The sequence below is a fragment of the Epinephelus moara genome, chromosome 23 (genome assembly GCF_006386435.1).
Source record: "Epinephelus moara isolate mb chromosome 23, YSFRI_EMoa_1.0, whole genome shotgun sequence".
Taxonomy (NCBI): Eukaryota; Metazoa; Chordata; class Actinopteri; order Perciformes; family Serranidae; genus Epinephelus; species Epinephelus moara.
The window spans coordinates 9,390,103-9,414,136 of record NC_065528.1 but is presented as its reverse complement, the minus strand read 5'-3'; the positions used below and the strand labels follow the sequence as shown (position 1 = coordinate 9,414,136).

Sequence of the window (24,034 nt, the reverse complement as noted above, 5' to 3'; positions counted from 1 at the left end):
AAGCCAGCTGTCAGTAAAGCCAACAGAAAATAAAGTATAAGGTGAGATATTTACATCACAAAATGTTTAAATTTTACCACCTCTAAATGGATGGCACTTTGAAATTCAGCACTAACACTTACGGAGTCAATAAAGTGCAGGACTTACAGATAAGGCCTCTTGTATTTTTATGTCATTCTGTGTTATTTTTCTTCTTAACAATAAGTCCTGTCACTATTTGTGAAGACTCTCACCAACTGTCCCCAGCGCAGAGCTCACAGTCCTGCAGCAATAGTCTCCTAAAGATGGTAAATGAGATGAAGTAGGCTATCATTTTATTTGAATATAGTAAAGTGGGAGAGACAAGACAAATTCTAATGCCAGGTGTAAACAGACAAAGTTAGAGTTGTCCACTTGTAATCGAATCACTCAAAATGCATGTTAATACCAGGTAGAAACAGGCTCTGTGTGGGAGACAAAAAAAAAAAAAAATGCAGCCAGTTGATTCAGATGCAACAATTCAGATGCAGATGAAAAACACTGAACCAGACTTAACTTTGGTTGTAATGTCATCCAGAAATCAGCTCAGCTCCTCCACAATGACACAAATTCAACTAGTCTTTTTGAAATCTGTGCAACCTTGCAATTTTTCGCCAATCACTGCAACTTTTTTACAAATCACCAAACTCACTTCCTTGTTTCTGGTTGTTAAGATACAGACATGCAGCATGGATGTCTCACATATACCTACAAAAATTACTGCTAAAAATCATGCAAGGCAATTCCCTTGTGCTCTGCATGAAAGTGGGGGTAACCTATTTTGCACCGCATGCAACATTTTGGTGGAACACAAATGAAACTCATCAACTGACAATCACTTGTCTACCACAAACACACACCCAGAGAATGGCTTTAACACACTGACAACAGACAAATCACCATGACAGAGGCTGTTGCATCCATCTGTTCCATGTGCTGAAAGAATCGAGGTGAGTTCTTTTAAATATGCATGATCAGTGGTAACTCACACTAATCAGAGAACTCAGAAAATTCCCGTGATATTCTCAGTGGAACAAGTTGCCTTCAAGTTTTAATGAATTACATACACAAAAAAAATTGCAACTATTTTTGCAATTTTCACTTGCTTCAATAATTTTCATTGCAAAAAAAAATGTCTACAAACATTGCAACATGCATCTTAGTGTTTAAGAAAAGCTGCTGTGAGATTTTAGTCTGCAGCAATCTCCAAAAGCAACACAAAATCCTGGAGTGACTGAGAATTGGATTGCATTGACCGATCTGTGTACTGCACAACTTAATAAGTTATATCCCACTCTCTACAGAGCTGCTTTAAACACAGTAACAAGGGAAAGTGAAGGACAAGTCATATTTCATATATAATGCATTCATGCAGTTGCAAAGTGCATGTTCGAAACACATGGATTTTGTGTTTCCGTGAGATAAGCCTGATCAGTTATGGTCACTAACTACAGCATTACAACATACATTTATGATCCCTGTCAAAAGCCTGCAAAACATCACAAAGAACTCGTAAAACCAGCCAAACAATTTTCTTTTACTTGACACGTGTTAGCAACTATTAAGAGGCATGAATCCAAAACACTGAACAGCTGCAATGTAACATCAAAGTGTATCTGTATCTGCAGAGGGATGATACAGCTGTACTGGGTTCTCTTATTGGAATGAATGAATGGCCACTGGGGAGCAGCACGTTAGATGCATTTGCGTGTTATCAAGGGTTCAGTGATATAAATCCCCATCTCTGTGGAATGCTGAGGAATCTTCAGACAGTCAGTGGTTTAAGAAATCGGTCTTAGTTTGAATATAAATTGCTGTTTATATGGGCAAGGCCTTCCCACAATAATTATCAATGTTTGCATGAAAAAGCCTGACGCGACTCGGCAGCTGACAGCCACATTAAATCACATCATCTGATTAAAGCTGGTCTGGAATGCTACTTATCAGACAGGCCACTCTTGAAGCTGACATCTCTGGCCGCCTGAACTTGTTGCCTGATGATACAGAAAGCTCAGAATCTGACTCTCACTGTTGTTAATTACCTTCACATTCCACCAAAAGGCAGTCTGGTTTGATCTGCTCCACCTTGGCATTGGGTTGGAAACCTGACTCACATTCTTGGCGTGACAGAAAACCCCTTGAGGCCTTGTACCTGATGTAGTCTGAGAGAATGCACCAAGCGCCCGGGGAATGCTCGCCTCGCCTGCTTCCAAGATTTTCCTGGGGGCAAATACACCCCCACCTATACCTATCCCTCCCCCAGCCCTAGACAGAGGTAAAAAAAATCTCCCCTAACCACTTCAAAGCCCAAAGACTTGGCTAAACCTTCAAGCTTAAAGTGGCAAGGTTGAGATAAGAGGGGCACTGAGACAAAGACACTTCCAGGATTCTTTTATCGCTTGCTGTTTGATAGATTTATAAATGACAGATAAAATGGGGGGAGTAAATTGAAAGGTTGAGCTAACGAGGTCCACATGGTTTGGTGTATGAGCTAAGCGTACCATGTTTTCAAATCAAAGGCAGCAGGCTGGCACGAGATAAAGAGCTGTTGGCCTTCTCTTTTTCTAACCCCGCTTTTATTCCTCGTCCTCGGCCTTCACATGAGCGATGGATTGTGTTTCAGGCAGCTGTAAACCCTGAAATGCCTCCACACTCGTCATGCTGCTCACTGTCTAATCTGCTCGTTCTTTTCTGTTTCTAATCAGCTCGTCTCATTTAAGGCCGACTGTAAACCACAAGCAGGCCAGTCTATTAGAGGGAGCAGCGGTTTGTAGGCCATTATGTTTCTCTGATAGGAGGGGGGATAAGAAATCGGAGCAGGCTGGATTTCCTTTATCCAGCATTTGGTCCCTGGCTACATGAACAGGCCTTGTTCAGCCATGAGGGAGCCACATAAGAACAGTCATCACGGTCCCTTAGCGAGGTATTAGATGAAGATATAGGCTCAGTGTTTGGAGCTGCCAAAGGGAAAGCTGGGCTGGAATGTAGAGCCAAGTTTATAGTTTTCACTCCACTGATGGCACTCTGAAACCAAGGTATGAGGATTAAGGCTGGCGATTACTATGAAGATTGAGTACAGGGGCTCCAGTTCTGGTTGCACGAAACCACTTTGGCTACGGCTGCCCCTTAATTTCACCTAAGGATGCCTTAAAAAATGTTGCAAAAAGATTTCCTAAGGATGTTGTAAAGGAAAACCCTTTGATTACTTGTTTGCCCTTAGCTACTTAAGTATTTTCTTATGCATTGATAAAAGGGCCTCAGTGACCATTTGCCTCAGAAAATTCAAGGGACTCATAGTCTCTTTAAAGTGAAATAATCTGTGGAACAAATGAAAATGGCTGAATTTGTGATGATTGGAAAGGCGGGGGAGATACAAAAACGCATTTTTTGGGGCCGGGGAAAACCCACTGGACACTATGAGCAATGTTATGGCTCGGACATTTTAAGGCTTGGACATGCTTTGAGTATTGGACGTCAATGGACGGCTGCGGTCACGCAGACATGCATGCGGTTCTATCCACATCAGCCCCCAGCAGTAAATGGGAGGGCCAGGAGGTGAGTTTACTGTCTTTCTGCTGCCAACGTCGGGAGACAGTGACACTAGCAAAGCTACTGGGTCCGGGGTAAATGTCTCTCAAATATCCAACTTAAAACTCTCTTCACTGTGGTTAGTCGGCTGCCACTGACTGAAACACACTGTTTTGGACTGGACTGGAGTTTGGATCAAGAGTTTGTCCGTATGGACTCTCATGGACATGGGAGGAAGATGACATTTATGTCACGTAGACCAAAGCGGACCCTCAGGGACATGGAAACTATTTATTGGCCCTTGAAGAGTATACACTGTCTGACTATCTTCAAAATCTCTACAAATCTGAACTGGACCTTAAACACCAAACCAGTACTTTATATTACTGACATTATTGAGGTATTCTGTTGAAATCAGTGTTATGTTTCACTCAGTAGAACTCTGATTTAACAAAACAGCAGTCATAAAAATGTGTAAACTGTGTCATTAAGGCAAACGAGCATTAATGCTATCTGAAAACATGTTTATTCACTTAACATGGAGCTAAAATTAATGTCATCAATGCAGGCGCTAACGCTCTATAACTTGCCCATTTTACAACAAATTGGATGAAGTCTTGCAAAACCGTCCATCATTTTGCCATAAGGAAGGAGACGTGTTGAATTCTGCAGACAGCGATACCTCCAGCTGTACTGACACAACCACTAATATGTCAAGCAGCTACCTAGAGTGTGGACATTATAGCTGTGTGTGGGGCCCTTTGACCTTCTCCCGTAATTGAAGTAGGCAGTAATGAAATCTGAACACAAGTGGTCAGTTGGAGATGCATGACAGATACACGTGTGAACCACGATGTGTCTCGGCATTTCTGTTTGGACCAGGAAAGCGCGTGTTAGTACCAGGCGAAAACAGGCTCTATGAGTCATAAGAAATCATAAGTCATCTCTTAAAAGGAGTAGATGTCTACCATAAGCTAGTTCAGCTCTGTTAGATTTAACAATGTGTTAATGTGGCAAGGCATCCGCATAGCCTGCATATTAGTCCTACCTGTTGTTCTTTCAGCTGTTAACCCTGCAACGCTAGCAGTTAACAGTTATTAAATTATCAGCATTGTAGCATTACAGTTTGCACAAGCAACTTTGTAGCTAGCAAGCCAAACATTAACATAACTGTCTCATATATTAGCCATAGCTATAATGTTTATTCTCATCAGTTTTTGTCAACTCTTGTTGATGTTTGGTTATCTCCTTTCTTGCTGTCACAGTAATATTTTCACATCTCTTCATTACCTCTTCTACAGTTTGTCTCACTGCGAGATTTCTCACATTGATTTTGTTCATTATTTCTTGCCACATGTGCTTGTTTGTACATGACTGGGTTAAATTTACTTTAGATTATGATTATTATGATGATGTGAAATAAAACATGACTGTTACTGCTATGAAAGCCTTGGTCTAAACACTTAGGCAAAGAGACAACCTAAGAGACATTATGCAACGCTCTCAAATGAACTTCTCACCTTCGGGAAATATTTTGTATAGTGGACAAATTGAAGTTTACATCTTAAGGTAGTTTATGCATCCCGGCGCAGATCTTAAGAAGCCCTGAGTGAAACAAGGCCAAGACTCAAGACTTTGGATGGACAGATCTCTACACAGGACAATAACTCTCAAATGTGTGCTACACTTACAACAATACTGCTATAGATCACACTAACCTAAAAAAGTCACAGAACAAGTGCCAACAACTCTGTAAATCTCAAATAGTGCTACAGGTGCTGCTTGGTGCCAACCAGCACTGTTATATAACCTCTGTTGGTGCAATGAACCTATTGTTGATCCCCCCCCCCCCCCTTAAAACTCAGACATATGTTTATCAGGCTGGTTAAAGTGACTCAGTAATGTCAAAGTTGTTGTACTTTTTTATTCTAATGTTCTATCTTTTTTTTTCATTCAGTATCAACACATCCATTCATTTGCAAAGGTGTGCATACAAACACTTCTTACCTTAGAAAGTATTTATAAGCTAATATGTCAGCATGATTGTTTGTTAAGTGGACTAGTTCCCCTGCATTTCCCTGTAAACAAATGTATACTAGAATCACTACCCTTTTTATACTGCCTCTTCAAGGCAGGACATTCAAGCCGCTATTCTGCCTCACAGTTCTGTATAAAAAGAACTGCCGGCAGGACGGGATTATGGGTGGCACAGGTATGATGTTTTGATGATGTGTTGTGCGTTCGACAAACCCCTGAGAGATTTAAACGGTAGCTGATAGCAGTTAGCAGCGAACTCAAAGAAGAAGAACAGCGGCCAAAAATGTCCACAAATTGGAAAAACAATGAGGTCCGGGAGCTCCTTACCCTCCGAGCAGAGAATGAGATCAGCCTTCATATAACAGACACGGTAAATGATTGTTATTGACATTTTCGCCATTGTTATTGTTTAGAAAGTGCTGTTAATACGTACGTTATACAGTATGTCACACAAGAGACTGGCGCTGTTTTGTAACAAGTCACGCCTGTCACATTTCCTTTGCTTCTGTGATGCTCGCATGCTGTCTAAAATCACACACTGGAGCAGCATTATGCCGCCATTGTTTGGTTCTGTGTTAAAATGGAAAGGCAGCATAAAGAAAGGACTTTGTTGCAGCACGATCTCTGTGTTAAAAGGGCTACTGTAATTGTTGTTACTGTAACAGTTTCTCCTTGTCTTGTGTAGCCCCAACATCCATATGTTCACTTACACATTAAAAACCCTGAAAACTTGATTTCAAATCGTATTTCTTTATAACTAGGGATTTGTCCCCAGACAGTCCTTAGGGATCTGTATAAGGGCTAATCCAGGCTTATTTTAATAACGTAATATCAAATAAAATTATTTCTTCACTGTACTCATTTGTGTTTTGTTGACCTCAGCCTACTGGTTTTGCAGCGCGTATATGAATGTGAAACATTATTTGACTTAGGACCTTCAGTATTTGGATCAAGTAGCTCTTAAAAAATAAGGTGGGTGAAATTTAGAAGGCTACAGCTGTTATTTGGATGTGTCATATTGGCCTACATATTTGATCAACATTAGGGTAAATACAAGACTTGCGTCTGCATATACGTAATATTAAAAGGACTATTATTGGGATCAGGGCCAAAAACACTTTATCAGGACATCCCTATTCATATATATTTATCACTAAATAAGTGACAATCAAACTTTAATTTGGAAAAACATCGCAAGGTATTACCTGTTAAGTTTATTTTTCAAAAATTCAGTTCATCTGCTTTATCAGTACTGTGTGGGTGTGGTTTGATTCACAGTGCTTGCAACATTATGCAGACACCCCAACAACTGTCATCAGACTTTGACTCAAATGTTGCTAAATCCTGACTGGTGCAAGGAAATCACCTTTTAACGTCACCTTTTTCCAGTTGAGGCCCACCCACGTCAAGTCATTGAGTGGAGCACTTTGAAAAACACAAACAGAGAAATCTCTTGTGTAAAATAAGCAGAACTGTCGTAATCTTGGGAGAAAATAATGTGTTGTAGGGCCCCCATAGCTCATGATAAGATGTTGACTGAGAAAATAGGTGTATAGGGCTTTTAAATGTACACTTTATATCGTAACACATGTATTTTTTGTTATTGACTTTTTTTTTTTTTTTTTTTTATATAAATATCAGCGTTTTTGCACACAGAGTTTATATCTTGCCCTGAAGTGTTGTTATTGTGGGCAGTCACTGAGTTTTGTTTCTATAACACTGTCTCTCCCCACTTTCACACCCCAAAAGAAATAAACATACAGAGTCTATGGCATACCACTGGAGCACAAATACTGCCCAGGGATTGGCATTATAAAGAATTTTTGTATGTAGCAAGATGCATAACGTGCTCACAGTGTGAAGACGTAAAGTAAATAAGACATTTGTCCTCGGGTCTGGAGTGTTTATCGGGGTTAAAGTGGCTGAGGGCCAACAAAGGACCTGCCTTCCATCGCTGTGACAATGAACAGGGCTACCGTTTCCGAGACTTTGTTGAAAACTCCAAGGCGAGATTTAAAGCCAAAACACATTGTTAAGACGGGAAGCGGTGCTCAAGTGCACTCCCACTTTGCACGACAGGACAGAAGTCAGCCAGGAGCCATCTCAGAGAAATGTGCAGACAGTAAATGTATATATGACAAATGCATACCTCATGCAAGTACTGTATATTTCATAAAAAGTAAATAAAGCAGAAATGTCATGTTCTTGCTGCTTGGCACTTTGTCTAGGCTGTGGACCACCTTGCACATATTATTCCCTTCTTCCAGGTAGCGCTGATGGTCGGCACTCTGCTGTAGGTTATTTTGATTAGCAATGAACTTCCAAAATTCAATGTCTGTGTCTTGCATGTGGCCTAATATGATCTGCAAAAGGCCTGTACTTACCAGACTGAAGTCCCATTGTGGTCCTGGGGTGAGGAAGGTGAAGGAGCTTCCTCTTCGCAGTGACCTGAACAACAACCAGAGGGGAGGGTCACAATTAGAACAGAAATACAATGCACCCTCAGCCACAAAAACCAACATGTGTAGGGCCTGTTGAGTATGATGCACTGCTGAGTGTGCAGCCTTGCCCTGAATGTTATTAGAGAAGGTAATCCCTCAAAACCCACTGCTGTGAACAACCATGATTCAGAAGCAACCATGAGAATATTTAAGAAGCACCAGATCAAATTAAACCACCAGTGGAGTCCACTCTGACCTTAAGTCCCAGACAAAGAGTGAGTAAAGCTGATGACTTAGTGAGCATAAAGCATTCATAAGTTGATAAGAGGGGAACTGTGACTCAGTGGTGTCCTGAGAAAACATTCACCTCCTGTTACCTACCACAGCCTCAGCATGGTGTAGCCACAGCGCTGCCCTCCAGCTCAGACCAGGACTGACAGATAAGGACCCTCCCTGTCAGGGTGGGAAGGGGAACATGACTGTCCTTAGACCTAAGACCCCTGTCAGATTTGAAGGAGGAGTCATTTATTCTACACCGCCTTCCCGCCCAAAGATTTGGACATCGCCCAAACGTCTCTCTTTGTTGGGTTTTTTTTTTTTCAGGGGACAGCTTTGCCTTTTTTGGGACTCCATGCTGGGATTGTCTGGACTAAACACCCCCCCAAACCAGTCACGCATACTGTGATTCCTTCCTCTGTCAAACAACTTATCCTCAACCCGTGTGATTATTAAAGTATTACAAGGTTCTGCTGGAAAAGGCCACACTGAGGACAATTACACAACAAATCACACTCTGTGAATGGATGGTAACTCAGCAAGAAGAAAAACATCAAAGCAGTACTTAAGATCTGTCTAATACCAACAATTTGGATTTTTATTGAAGCATTATTTCATGAAATATTTTCAGCCAGAACTGTGTTTCATGACTGCCGTACAAGGCTAAGTAACAGTGCAGCTTACGAAACTGAGTCTTGACACACACTGTGGAAAAAGACTGTATCCTGTTGCATTTATCTTTGTACTTCTTGTTGATAAAAACATAAAGCCTCAACTTTTTTTAAAAAATGGAAACCACTGGTAGGCAGACTTTTATGCCACTAGTTTTAAACTAGAATTACTGGCTTGCAGTTGTATGCCTCCATCAACCAGTCAAGTTACAGTTTACATCCATGTCTGTCCAGACCATAGAGCGGTTCAGGAATAAGTCCAGAAACCTGGAAATGAGTTAGCATTTTAGCACTCCTGGTTCCCCTGTCTCAAAGTCAATGGATTTTTTTGAATAGGTTGTTGGTTAGAAGCCTGGAATAAGGTCTGTGGCTAACACAAGAGACTTTTACGTTTTGTTCATAAAATATGTCAGTAAGACGGTTGCTAACAAGTGGCTAAATAAAATTACAGAACTACATCATATTGAACACGGCTTTATAGCCTTGTCGTTGTGGCGACACTGAGTCATGCGACTGTGGTATAGTTCGTTTATAGACTAATTATCTTGCTGAGCAAAACGTGTAAGTATCATAAATTTTGCCACAGAGCTTATTTTCTGCAATAATCAAAAATCCAATGGAAAAATCCCTTTGGCTTTTTAACAAGGGAACCAGGGTAAAGCTAACTTCCGTGTTGGTCTACATAAAAAAACAGTATCTCTGCAGCACTTTGTTGACTGTATGATAAAGATGGGCATAATTACAGCTCCCCAAAAGACAAGCCAAAGCGTCTCGATTGTGCCCTGCTCGCTGGCTTCATTATGGGTCATAATAGGTCATGTTAGCCAGCGGGACATGGGCCAAACTAAAAGATCAAAGCACACACCAAATAAATCCCCACGCCGATTTCGTTATTCTGATACATTTGGTTTTAATTAATAATTTGCAATCAATGGTTAGACAGACTTTATTTTTGTACAGTGGGAGGAAGTGGAGATGTGTTGTCCATCTTTACATAGAGTCATTAGTCCAATGTTTTTTGCAGAACATTATGATTTCACAGTGAAGCTAACCTTTAATTTTAGGATATAAAATGTCATCACCTAATCATTTTATCCTATTAGACATTTGTTTGAAATGTTGTCATAATTAGTGTATGAATTCCTGAGTTATGGCCTGAAACATGTTTTGTGAGGTCACAGTGACCTTTGACTAATCCGTTCATCCTTGAGTCCAAGTGGACGTTTCTGCCAAATTTGAAGAAATTCCCTCAAAGCTTTCCTGAGATATCACGTTCATGAGGATCAGACGGATGGATGACCCTGAAAAACATTATGCTGTTGCCAGTGTGGAGGCATATAATTATGAAAAAAGCTACATTTCTAATAAATGCAGATACCACAATTGAACTAATGTGAAATCAGCAAAAGATGAAATGTTAGGACATTGTGGAATATGTTTAAAGGGACTATCATGCAACAACAGTGCATCACACTCAGCAGACATGACTGCACGATGAATCAAAACCTCCTACGTTCCTCAGTTTTCATAATCCAATCTTACACATGATCATACATGGTGTCAGAGTAGTTGATAATATTAATGATGAATGTCTTGGAGCTGCCTTAGATGGGGGGAACTAAAAAGACTCCAGCATTCGGAGAATGCAGGACTGCTCAGAAACACTTGTTCTGTGTGTGTGTCCGGCAAGTGCTGCTCGTAAGGCTGAGTCATCCCAGTTATCCTACCGGTCAACCACTGTTGCTCCAGTTGGCATTTATCCAGTGACACAGCCAACTGTCCATCTATAGTCAGCACTGCAGGCAGCTGCACCCTCTCACTCTGCTCTGACACCCCATAACAGTGGGTTGTGACTTGTGCAGAAATGATTAGTCGATTCATTTATTAGTCAGAAATTAACCGGCAACCATTTAAAAAAGTGATTCACTGTTGAACTGTTGACGATTTTTAAGCGCAAATGTCAAACATTCTTTGGTTTTACCGTGTCAAATGTGAGGATTTACTGCCTCTCCAGGTTTTATATCATTATTAATTGAATATTTTTCATATGAGACTTTGAGTCAGATAAAACGAGACATCTGAAGGGATCACATTGGGTTCTTGGGTTCTTTTTTACATTTACATAAACACTAAAATCAAGAAAATTACAGTTAATAATAGAAAATAACTGTCTATGAAGATATTTTTTTGTTCCAGTCTTAGTTGAGGCTACGCAATCATTTACAGTCTTTCACTATAAAGTAGTATGTGCACATCACTCCTTTGAACATTGAACATCATGTCTACTATTGCTTAGACAAACTAAGGTCTTAATTAAGGTCAAATCAGATTAATAAGGTATTCTTCTAAGTGACTGTTTAATAGAAAAATAATCAATTATTTTGACTATTATATGATAATCAGTTAATCATTTCAGTCATTTAAGAAAAAAAAAAAGAGTGAGAGAATGCCAAACATTCTCTGGTTCCAGCTTCATGTGAAAAGATTTCCAACTTTGCTTTGTCATATCACTGTAAACTGTATTTCTTTGAGTTTTGTTTGAACAAAACAAGTCATCTAGAGACATCCCCCTGGACTCTGAGGAGTTGTGATGGGAATTTTGGGCTATTTTTGACATTTAACAGGTCCAATGTGTGCAATTTAGGGCCAACTATAGGCAAAATGGTAAATAATATTCTTATTTTCGTTTTCATAACTAACTTAATAATCATCTGTGTTTTTGTTTCCTTAGACTGAGCAGTTTATATCAACATAAAGAATGGGTCGTCTCCCAGAGTGTGCCATGTTGTTCTACAGTAGCCCAGAACGGACAAATTTGAACAATGGTTTTAGACAGGACCATTCACATTTTCGCACCCGCCACTGTAGTTCTCCTACACGCTTGACAAACTGGAGAAGTATCAGTTCTGCATTTCACCACTAGATGCCACTAAATCTGACACTATGGATCTTTAATGGACTAAAAAATTAATTAATTATTACTAATAATTAAAAACAGTCATTCATTCATTCATTCATTCATCTTCTAACCGCTTCATCCTCTTGAGGGTCGCGGGGGGGCTGGAGCCTATCCCAGCTGACATTGGGCGAGAGGCAGGGTACACCCTGGACAGATCGCCAGACTATCGCAGGGCTGACACATAGAGACAGACAACCACTCACGCTCACATTCACACCTACGGACAATTTAGAGTTATCAATTAACCTAATCCCCAATCTGCATGTCTTTGGACTGTGGGAGGAAGCCGGAGTGCCCGGAGAGAACCCACGCTGACACGAGGAGAACATGCAAACTCCACACAGAAGGGCTCCCACACCCGGGATCGACCCGGGAACCCTCTTGCTGTGAGGCGACAGTGCTAACCACCATACCACCGTGCCGCCCGTTAAAAACAGTCATTATTTTCAATTAATTTATTAATTGAAATGAAAATACCTGTTAGTTGCAGCCCTGTATTGATGTAACATGATAGTTAAGTTTTGCAACAGCCTTTGAGATACAGTATCTTTGCTCCAATGTGTTTGCGATAAAAACAATACAATACCGATAAAAACCACAAGGAGCCGTAATGTCTTAAGACACTACAATGATCCAAACATACAATATGACTTATTAACTTGCTGCTTACAACTAGAACTAGTACCTACACTTTGCAATCTGCCTCTCAACCAGTACCTCATAGGTTGAGTTAATAGTTCAAGTTCAAGTAAATAATTCTGAGAATATGTAGGAATATGTCTGTTCATAAATTGTCACATACTCACATATATCACACATGTTACATATACTATAGATAAATATACAGACAAAGCAAAACAAAGCTGTTGAGATGTAACAAATACTATCATAGGTGGACTATCCAAATAAGTCCTATCAAAACCAGACTGGCAGATGGCCAGACCTCCTGCCCAGCCTGATGAAGAGGGAATTTCTTCTTTTAATTATTAATTTCATTAAGGGCTAGGCAATATGGAGAAAATCCAATATCATAATGTTTTTGACCAGATACCTCGACATCAATATTGCGATGATATTGTAGGGTTTATTATTGGTGCTTTCACAAAATATTTACACAAGAATTTTAATAAATAATCATCAGTAATATGAATATAATGACTTAGCAGGTAAAGGCAAATAATAGAACAGCTAGAACAGTCCGCTAAGTTAAAAAAAAGTACATCAATTAACTGTAATGCAGCCTTTAAAACCAGATAAAGACAACACATATGATATTATGATATCCAAAATCCAAGACAATATCCAGTCTCAAATCATGATATCAATACAATATTGATAAATTGCCCAGCTCTAGTTTCATTCATTCATTTTTAATTCTAAATAAATATATAGATAATAAGAAAACTTTGAGGTTGACATAATGTCCCTAAATCACGTATCGTTCAAGTATTGCATTTCTGAGAGACAATGCAGACAATAACAGTGTTTAACAAATGTTCGTTTAAGTACAATAGTTTTCTTATCATACTTAAGTTGTTGTATTTTATCAGAAAAAATAAAAACAAAATATCAGCATCATATATTGGCCATAAGCTGCTTTGCTCTCTAAATATTGACATCGGCCATTGAAGAACCAATATTGATTGACCAATAGTGATAATTCTCATATATAAACTATCACAGATGGGTTTGGCTGAAGAGACAATAAATGCAAAGGGGAGAAAACTGGAGCAGACAGGTCCTGTGGAGCTCAGTGGGTGAAACAGAGCACCAACACACACCAATGAACTAAGTTAGAGTTCCTGTTGGGACCACCCATGTTGGAAATGCATGCACTGATGCTACTGTAAGGTGTTTGGGATAAACAGCATGTGTTGTAGGACAACAACAATAGCTCCAGAGAGAAGGAAAATGAGGAGCTCCCTGGGTGTCCTGGAGGCAAGTCAGCAGTCAAAGGTCACTGCAGGTGTTGTTCAGACTGTCAAAGTGCTGAATTAACTTGAGTCTCAACCACCCAGCAAACTGGTTGATGGTTTTATTTTCACTGTTATTATTTTCTCGACTACTCGATTAGTTGTTTGATCTATGAAATGGCAGAAAATGGTGAAAAATGTTGTTCAGTGTCACTCGAAGCCCAAAATGACCTGCTCAAAGGTCTTGTTTTGTCCACAACCCAAAGATATTCACTATCATAGAGGAGTTAAGAAACCAGAAAATCTCATTTAAGAAGCTGGAATTATCAAGTTAGTGGCCAATTTATTTAATAACTGACAACTAATTGGTAAATTGTTGCAGTCCTAGTTTAAAGATGACAGATCTACGGCACAAAACCAGATTCAAATGCAGTGTGATGAGCTGTCCCAGAAGTTGAACAGAAAGATCAAAATGGTTTCTTTCTGTATCTCTTATCATATACTTCATTACAGTCTTAACACACTAACATTTTCTGTGACTACATCAGGAGGTAGGCCTATCTACTGATTTACAATACATTTTAAGGAGTGTCCACTAAGTTCACTTCTGCATCTGAAATGAAGTACACCTTATGACAAAACTTACTGACCATGTGCAATACCGTATTGAGTTTTTCATGGAAGACATTCCGTACAAATAAAGTTCCCTTGACTACCCTTACAAATATAAACTGCTCAAACTAATATATATATTTATAGGCCTACTGTCACACTGACATCAACATCTTCAGGTTACATTGAATAAAGGAAAATATATATGCTTCTCTAGTCTCAAGAAAACAGTCATTTGATTGTAGTGCTGTAGGCCTATGTTTACAACATCTGTTACAAAAACCAAGCCGCTTATAAACATCAGTGAAAAGCCAAAAGATGTTTATGAAAAAAGAAAATGATAGAAAAAGAAAAGAAAAGAATGAAGAATTAGGCTATATCTATTATGTATGTATACATGTGTATATATAGGCTATATACTGTATATAAAAGGAGATGCACACGCGGGTGAGATTCTTTATGAGGTTGCTTTAAAAGAAAAAAAAAAAGAAAAAAAAGAAATACAGCATTTAAGCAAATGTTCACAGCAGAGTTGCTCCAATACCAGTATTGGAAATGCCTCCGATACTGCCGAAATGCTGGACTGAGGATTGGCAAGTCCGTGAATCTATGCATTGATCTGATACCACGCAATTTATTAAGAAACTGTGAAGTAGTTACACACCTGGATAAATTCTTCTTCGCTGTTCTAAAACAGCAGCCTATGTCATTATTAATAACATATTATTGTATAGAAGAGACTAACATGGTACCAGAGGCAGTGAGGTCTAGATTTAATATATTGCTAGAACCAAGCACCATCTCCTAGACTGATGAATGAAGCCAATGCAGAGGTGCAAAAAAAACTGCAGTTCACTGAATGGCCACTTGAGGCTGGCTCCAAAATAGAGTCAATCCCCACAGACCCCCATGCTAAAATGATCAACTTTACAGCAGAAATTAACATGTTTGCAGCCTGGTACAAAAAAAGACATTTGGTCTCTATAGTAAATTTCCTCATTCATGACGACTGTACTGGGGATGATTTTTTTTTATTAATCACCAGATTATATTTTATTAAGGCCCAAATTTATGCATATTTAAGGGCGGGGCTGCTTGACTGACAGGTGGTCTGCAAAGAGTCACTACAGTCTATGAGTCAGATCCACCCCTCGCTCTTCCTCAGCTCCCTCTCTTTAATGCAAATATGGTCACTTCTGGCTCCAAAAAACTAACATGGCGATGGCCAAAATGTTGAACTTGAGGCTTCAAACCGCCAGTCCACGAACTAATGAGTGACATCCCTGTAACTATGTCCATTAGCACTGTCTCTCTGGAACACTGGTCTCATCATTTTCCACAGCAATTATGTAAATACTTCTGTGGAATTCATCCATTTAGCTTATTTCGGTAGAAGAAAATATTATATAATTCACCCACAATAAGAGGGTCACTCAATGAAGAGGCATTAAAAGGCTATTAAAGTGTCACTGAAACATGACGACACTGACCCAGGATGGAGATGAGCTGAGTAAGAAGCAGAGGCTTCTGTGGAATGGGCACAGTCTCTAGACAGACAGTCATTGTAGCTAAAGGCAAGCATTGGCACAGGAGCAGGGTTGGGCTACATGCAGTATCTAAGGATTGTTATATCATCGGGCTTTTGGCCAAGGCCGATCTCTCACGCTGGTGTAGAGAGACATGCTGGGAATCTCACAGGAGATGAGAGCCTGCAGCAATTCACCATAACCACTCTTCCGCTCGTAAACTGAAAGTCTCATTGCTTAATCTAAATTCTACAGAAAATGGTGCCAGATTAGACAAGGATATCTGTAATAAAAGATTGTGAGGAAGAAAGCTTATTAACAACAGATCACCAGTTTAAAAACAAATAAACAAACAAACTAGGAGCTATGTTCCCATAGGCATCTTGCCAAGACAATGAAATATGACTGACAGTCCTAAAATCAAATAGGCTACTTATCAGATGCCAAAACAATGCACAGCAGTTTAACACTACAAGACAAGATTTTACAATTCTAGAAAGTTATCATGCTATAAAGAAGACTTTGTTGCCCAGAGACTGTTATGGGCAGGGCCACTGTGACACCAACCATTGGTTTTTGGACTCCTGTTTTGAAGCCTCGAGTTTGACAGTTTGGCCATCAACATCTTGGATTTTCAAAACAAGAAGTGACCATATATGGACGAGAGGGTGGATCTGACTCACAGACTGCAGTGACGCTTTGCAGACAAACTATCACTCAAAGCACCTAAGCCCTTAATTTTGCATAACTTTAAGGCCTTATAACATTTAAAGAGGTGAATTCCATAAAAATTCAACCCCCAACAGTCCAAAAGCGTTATTTGCGCCAGGCTGTAAACATGTTTATTTCTGCTGTAAAGTTGGGCTTTTGGCTCTTGACTCATCTCAAGAGCCAGCCTCAAGTGGCCATTTGAGGTACTGCGGGTTTTGACATTTTTGAGATGGCTTCATTGTTCAGCCCCTGAGGTTGCCGTCTGGAGTTGCTATGACATTGTATAGAGTGCTGCAAGGATGATTTTTATTTGTAGGCAACAAAGAAGTTAGCGTTGCCCTTGTTCTCTCGTCAAAAAGCCTCTGGGATTTTCTTGGGAGTTTGATTTTGAATTATTGCAGAAATTAAGCTCTATTGCAAACAAAAGTTGATGGTACTTACACATTTTGTTCAGCAAGATAAGCTTCACAAATTAACACCACTGTTATGATTTTTGAAGCCTAAATGCAGTCGCCAGAAGTAAAAAGCTAATGTTAGGCTACAAACGAACTACACCACGGTGGCATGACTTAATTGATATCACCACAACGAGGCTGTAAAGCCGTTTTCGGTGTGATGATACTCTCCAGCCAGATTAAGCACCTTGTTAGCCACTGTCTTTTTTAAGACACGTAAAAGCTTCTAAATTCATGAGTGGGGTATTTACTGACGTATTTATCTTGTAGAGCAAAACGTACGAGTCTCTTTAGCTTATGTTAACCACAGACCTTATTTCAGGCAAAAAAACTATTTAAAAACCTGTTGACTTAAAGACAAATGAACTGGGAGTGCAAAAACGTTAACTCATTTCCAGATTTTAGACTAATTCCTGGGGCACTCTTTTGCGGTGCTGCAGAAAAATTCACCAGATTGAACCTTATTGGCTCACACTCACACTGTCATAACTTACAGGGACAAAAGAATAAAAGTAGGGATGCTCGGATTTATCGTCTTAACATCCATGTTGGTCTTGTTGTATTCCATTGGCCTATCAGCAAATAAGGTGAGATTCACTGATGGCAGTGGGCGATGTTTTTTTTATTGTGTTTACATCAGTGTTGCACAGACTGAAAAGTAGGTCTCGAACATAAACTTAAATTAATGAGCAGGTACAAGAAAAACACAATGACTATTTGGCAAATGGGCTCTGTGATTTCACTGTTATGTGACGAGAGGGCCGGTAGCAGCCAGCTTTTATAGGACGAAAGGACGCAGTAAACTCCTATCGACACGTCAGGGGACACACCCTATTGTGTCCCCGATGTTACACTGTGAACAACAAATCCATGTAAAGCAGCAGGAGGAGAGGTAGTAAATGTTAGCAGCCGGTGGCCGGAACACACAGCTCGCAGAGGTCACATTGAGTTATATAGGGATGCACTCAAGCTCTATTCAGTAAAAATGAGTATTGGGTGAAGGTAAATATAATGTTCTCATGTGTTCACATGTAATCTTGTAAAATGTAGTTTCTGGTGAGAAACTCAAATAAATACAGCTGTTTGAAGGGCAAATTTGTTGATGTTTTCACAGCAATATAGAATATATATTAGAGAGGGAATTATGATACATTATTTATAGTAAAAAGGCTTTTGAAGCAGTTATTTTTCCATTAACACATTTTCCTACTTTAACAAGTCAGATAACTGCTGTACAAAGGAATCCAGGATAAAAGGAAATTACTATGTAAAAACAGTAATCTATTCTCACATGAGCTGACTGATTATTTCATGAACCTGCAGGTTCAATCCTTTAAACAGCAACAGTGTGTACGTCAACAGTTATGTATCCTGTCAAAGTGTCTTTGAGACAGGAACCAAATCTCTGCTTACTCTGTCAGTTACCTGTGGACTAATGAGCAACAGTTAAAGATATGAAATATAACTTCTCCAAAAAGAATCAGAGCTCTTACTAATGGCTGAGAATACTTGGGTTGGTTTTATTACCTATTTTGTCTGCAATGTGCAGCATGGGTAACACTACTGAGGCCATCTCAGCAAATTGTCAGGTCATTAAAACATATTTCTACGTTAAATGAGTCACTGGATGTAGACTTATCCAATGTCATGTTTCCCACAAGATAAGCTATTCTGAAAGCTGATAGCCTCTGTGTGTAGCTTCTTCATAAATTCATGATTAATATCTTCACATGTTCGTCACTGCCGACAGCCAGGGGACAAAGGTCTTTTCTACTCCTGTACCTGCTCTTATGTGTCGAGGGAAGAGTGGCTCATGAGTCAGTGGATTAACATCCCAGTTAGCCCTGCCCTTGTTTGTTAAAGCTGACTCTGAAACTGAAGTACCCCAGTGCCAATGCCACCTGCACCCACATGTTGCCCTGTATCTCCTTAACTGATACTACAGAGAGCACACACTGCATTCTCATAATGATAACATCATCTCACTGCAGGGTGCTTACATTCTATTGTTGTATGAAGTCTTACATTAAGTGAAGTTTAATGAAAAACATTCCCATTTTTATGAGGTACAAACCCCACCTGCAGAACATTTATACAACCCTGCATCCGCCCGCTCAACGTGCTGTTTGAAACCGTAATGCTTTACATGGACAATGAACTTACAATGCTGAGTTCACAAGCTGTGGATCAACCTTGTTTAGATATGTTGGTTAAATGCTGCACGTGCTTGGCAACTCACAAAATAAATAAATTTAAAAAAATTCCACTGCCAGTCTAATATTTAATGCCAATCTCACTTGGGAAATTGAGCCTTATTTTCTCTCACTCAACGCTTATGCTTTTTTTCCATAAACTTTGTTATGGAGGTCACATACGGGGTGATGGTTTTCCATGTTTGTCTGCAGAGCCGGCTGGGCACTGGGCAGGGCTGGGGCACTTTGGCACACAACATGGAAAGCCTTTGAAAAGAGTCCAATATAAACTCTCGCAGGGGTTTATTACACCAAAACACACTGATTACTATTATTGTACGTTAGTCTGAGAACTTAGATAAATCTCATTGTACTGATACAAATGAGCTCTGGGATACTATTTAAGTACCGGTCACATTTATGGCTAATGAATTAAAGAGAATACCTAAAGAGACAGTGACGAGTGCTTGAGTTGCCTGGATGCAGAATAACATGATCTCTAAAGTTATACACAGAGATAGGGATGGAATAACACTCCCTTGATACTAGGTTTACTATTATGGGTACTGTCTTGGGAGTTTTCAAAGTTCACCCGTTACTGGACTGACATTAAAAACATCATGCCAGTTCAGTTTGGGATAAACTTCGAGTTACTGGTCGCTGTAATAACTCTTTCCATCAGTATTACTTGTGACATGATCCCCATCTAGCACAATTCCAATGTAAGTGGGGGGAAAATCCACAGATCTTTGCAAATATGCAACCTAAAGCTAAACTGAAGCTAATATGAGTCACATCAAGTGGATATCTTCCAAAGTGAAGTCTTTTTAGTACAAAATACCCTCTTTATCGGACCGTGCAAAGCGGAGTGACAGCAACATAACCGTTCATATGCAAATATGGATGGCCATGTGAGTGTTGTTTTTAGACAGACTTTGAAAAATGAGAAACTATCCTTTGACACATTTTTTGTTTTGTATAAACCACTTCTTCACTATGTGGTTTGTGCGTGGATGGGTTACAGAACAGGCCTCCCAGGGACAGGTCCAGGGGCCCAAAGTGTCAGGGCCCCCCCCTGGCCATCACCTGCAAAATTTCCATCCAAATGAATACACACTGACCAGAGAGAGACTGAAGATGACCACAAACAGATGCAAAGGAACTGCAAAGAAATGCAAAAAGACCACAGAGGGATGCAAACGAACAGCTAAGAGACACAAAGACCACAAACAGATGCAAAGGAACTGCAAAAAGACTCAAAATAACTACAAAAACAGGCAAAACAACCTCAGAGAGACACAAAATGACTACAAAGAGACAAAAAGGACCAAAAGAGACACAAAATGACCTCACAAAGACACACATAAGCACATAAAGATGCATAATGATGACAATGAGATGCAAAACCACCACAAAGTCTGTGAGTCTTGTTCCTCTGTAGAAGAGGTGGTGAGGCCTTTTGCATATGTGTGCCCAGGGGGCCAGTGTTTCATAGTGCTCCCATGGGTTTGTGTATCTGAACCCATTTTGCCATATAATTGTGTCAAGACTAAAAAATACAAATTGCTAGATGTAGATGGGATAAAACATATAAGTGCATCTGGATAAAATGCAATGGTAATCACAAGGCTGAACCTGCTGTGACAATATAAAAAAGCAGTAATGAAGATTCTTGAGTAAGTCACTGAAACTTGTTTTAGGAAAAGAAAGCTCTTGTTTTCATTATTGGGGTGACAGTAGCTCATTCCACAGGGACTTGGCTTAGGAACCGGAGGGTCGCCGGCTCAAATCCCAATACAGACCAAGTCTTCATATGCTCCAAGCATGGAGTGTCGACCGGTAGCTAGGGAGGCGTCATTTTGCCTCCTGGGCACTGCTGAGGTACCCTTGACGAAGGCACTAAACCCCCAACTGCTTGGGGCGCCTGTCCAAGGCAGCCCACTCACTCTGACATCTCTCTATTTAATGCATGTATAGGTTCTGTTTATGCATGTGTGTGTATTTCGTGCCTGTGTGTATGACAACAGAGTGAAAACAATAATAATTTAAGTAAGTATAGCTTCTTCTTCTACTTAATATGTTTAAGTTAATTTGAGATAGCCCTGTTTTTTTATATTATTAAATTTCTATTTCTATAATTTTTTCAACCTGTGGCAGAGTCTACTTGATGAACAAGGCTTGAGAGAGAATGTGTACTGATAAAGTTCTCAATAAAAAAAGGGGAAAAACAGTACTTCTGTACATCATTAACTAGAAATGCTGAAGGTGTTAAACATAGATTTAAAACTGCTAAGGGACGCATAAAAATGAAAGCTGAGTAAGCATCAGGAAATGTAACACAATGGAAGGGAACAGTGTACAAGTGGCAGGCCACACTTTTCTGTACCTGAGGAGGGCCAACTGTGGCGCTTTGCTGACACCTTGTGGCGTTTTGACGCAACGAAACTATCTACACGGTTCAAAACAATGCATTGTATGTATTTAGAGGATTTGTAGCTTGTTTAAAATGACTGCTCATGCTCACTTGGCTGTGTCCAAGTTTAAAGCCATGTAACGTTAACGTAGCACGACCGCTACCTGCAGCAAAGTGCTAGGCTAGAGCATGCTAGCCACAGTTAGTTTAACTGTGAATGTTGTCACGGGCTAACAGCAAAGACTGGTTTGCAAGTGAAGGTTTTTCGGGGTTTTAGTTCTGTGACTTCAGCTTTGTTGACTTTCGTTCCGAGAACCACAGACTGTAGGTCCGAACAGAAAACACCCACTCACCGTCTCAGACTCCTGCCGGTGTTCTCCAGGGAAAACTCTTCCTCATCAGCTGAACACTTCCTCTTCAGGTTGTTAGAGCTCGGTTGTCTCTTAGGTTTCTCCAGTGTTGAAACGGGAGCTTGGACTTCACCGGTTTCACCCATTTGAAATGTCACAGACCGTGTTTTTCTTTAACTACGTGCTACTGAATAGGTTGAACACAATAATAACAATAAATCTTACTACAATAGCAGGGGCTCGTGACTGTTTTTGAATATGGCGGAAATCCAAAAAACGACCAATGAGGGGAGAACAGAGGAACTCGTTGCTAGGATATTACGCTAAAGGGGCGGGGCCAGGGTAGGTCAACTGCAGGGACGGCGGTGACTGATAAAAATACAACGGTATATTATAATCAGCAGTCTGTAATGATAGTGCAGTCTGTTTATATATTAACAGTTTTACTGAGGGTTTCCGTTCACTCAGTTTATTTAACCAGAGAGAAGCTACACAATCTTCAGTGGTGCTCATGGGTTGCCTAAGACACATTTTTAATCTATTTAGAATAGCAAAGTAAACTGTTGAGGGAAAAAAAGAAATAATTGCTTCTACAATCATTTCAATTATATATTTGGAAAAAACAGGCAGACATCCAAAGACAAGTTGTTACTATGTTGCAAATTATGTCAATATTTCTGAGTATTGAGGATTGTGGTACAGCTGAAACTGATTCTAAACTGGACTAAAGATAGTTAGAAATGGATTTTTCCCCCCCAATATAGGCTGCTTTTAGACTTAATTTTTTGACAGCATTTCATCTTACACACATTAAATTACAGACTAATCATTAAATGCGGTTGAGTTAGATTTTAAAACCTAGACACCTTTTCAACTGCATATCAACAAAATAATTATTACTGGGTCAGACTAAGAATTTATGTTTTATCTGTACAATCATGTTTTCATCTTCAGTTGCTGTCATCTGTATTTTGTCCCTGTCAGGTTACAGCTGAATACATATATTTAAAAATCAAATGTGCAGTAGGATACCAGCAATTTATCATCCATTAAGTAATCCAAGTCAAGTAAATGATGAATGGCTGAGCTATGCTGAATAAAATGTAATAGTGTCTATAATGTTTCCTTTTTCCACTACTGTATTTGAAGATAGATGTCATGGTCCGTATTCAGTTCAAAACATCAGGCATGAAGACAGGCACATGGTCAGAGAATCAAGGGAAGGAACCAGCCACTAAAATAAGCAGGAATAACAGGAACACAGTTCAGCACAAGCACAGTCAATACCTTATTAGGATGGACAATAAATGGGGGACTGAAATTAACTATGTCAATATACAAACCAGAATACAATACTCCTGGGAGCTGTCCTGCCCCTGCCAAGGTTTTGAGATGAATGGGGGTTTCTAACAATTTCTCAAGAATAGGAGTTTGAGAAATCTGAGGAAAAAGTCTCAAAATATATTTTTTAGAAAAGACGACCAATGGAGGAGAACAAGGAGGAAGAGGAGAAGAATAAAAGGAGGAAGAATAAAAAGAAGAAGTAGAAGAAGAAGAAGAAGAATTCCACCAGGAAAACTTGTTGAAGCAACAGAAAGAACCCAATTACTGAAATCTACATCAGAAAAGGGTTGGCAGAAAGTTTCTTTCATTTTTAAATTCTACTCTTTTTTTTTTTTTACCAACAGTGAATCGTCAATGCAACAGAAGAAATCCATATTGAATCTCAAGATTAATTCCTCACAAGTTGATTAACACACCCTTACAAATCTGAAAATAACATATACAGTCATGTTGTCTCTGATGTTGCTTTTCATTACTCCCTGGAGCCGAGGTGTCACAGTAAATAAAGCATTGTTGCACTGATTTGTACAAGCTTGATCCGGCCATGGGCAATGTGAACAGTCCAATAAGATGACAGCAAAAGCAGAG

General features: G+C 39.6%; 1 protein-coding gene across 2 annotated transcripts in view; it reads right to left on the bottom strand.

Moving 5' to 3' along the window:
* net1 (neuroepithelial cell transforming 1) overlaps positions 1-22,311 on the bottom strand; it is a 48,273-nt gene extending 25,962 nt beyond the window's left edge. Inside the window, exons 1-2 of one of the 2 annotated variants that reach the window (XM_050036181.1) lie at positions 22,106-22,311; positions 7,968-8,031 (exon numbers count right to left, since the gene is read on the bottom strand). In XM_050036181.1, the coding sequence (XP_049892138.1) occupies positions 7,968-8,031; positions 22,106-22,248 (207 nt within the window). In that variant the 5' untranslated portion in view covers positions 22,249-22,311. Of the gene's footprint in view, positions 1-7,967; positions 8,032-8,405; positions 8,479-22,105 lie in introns of those variants that run through there. The other variant, XM_050036182.1, reaches the window with a different exon arrangement.
* Positions 22,312-24,034: the final 1,723 nt, after the last annotated feature.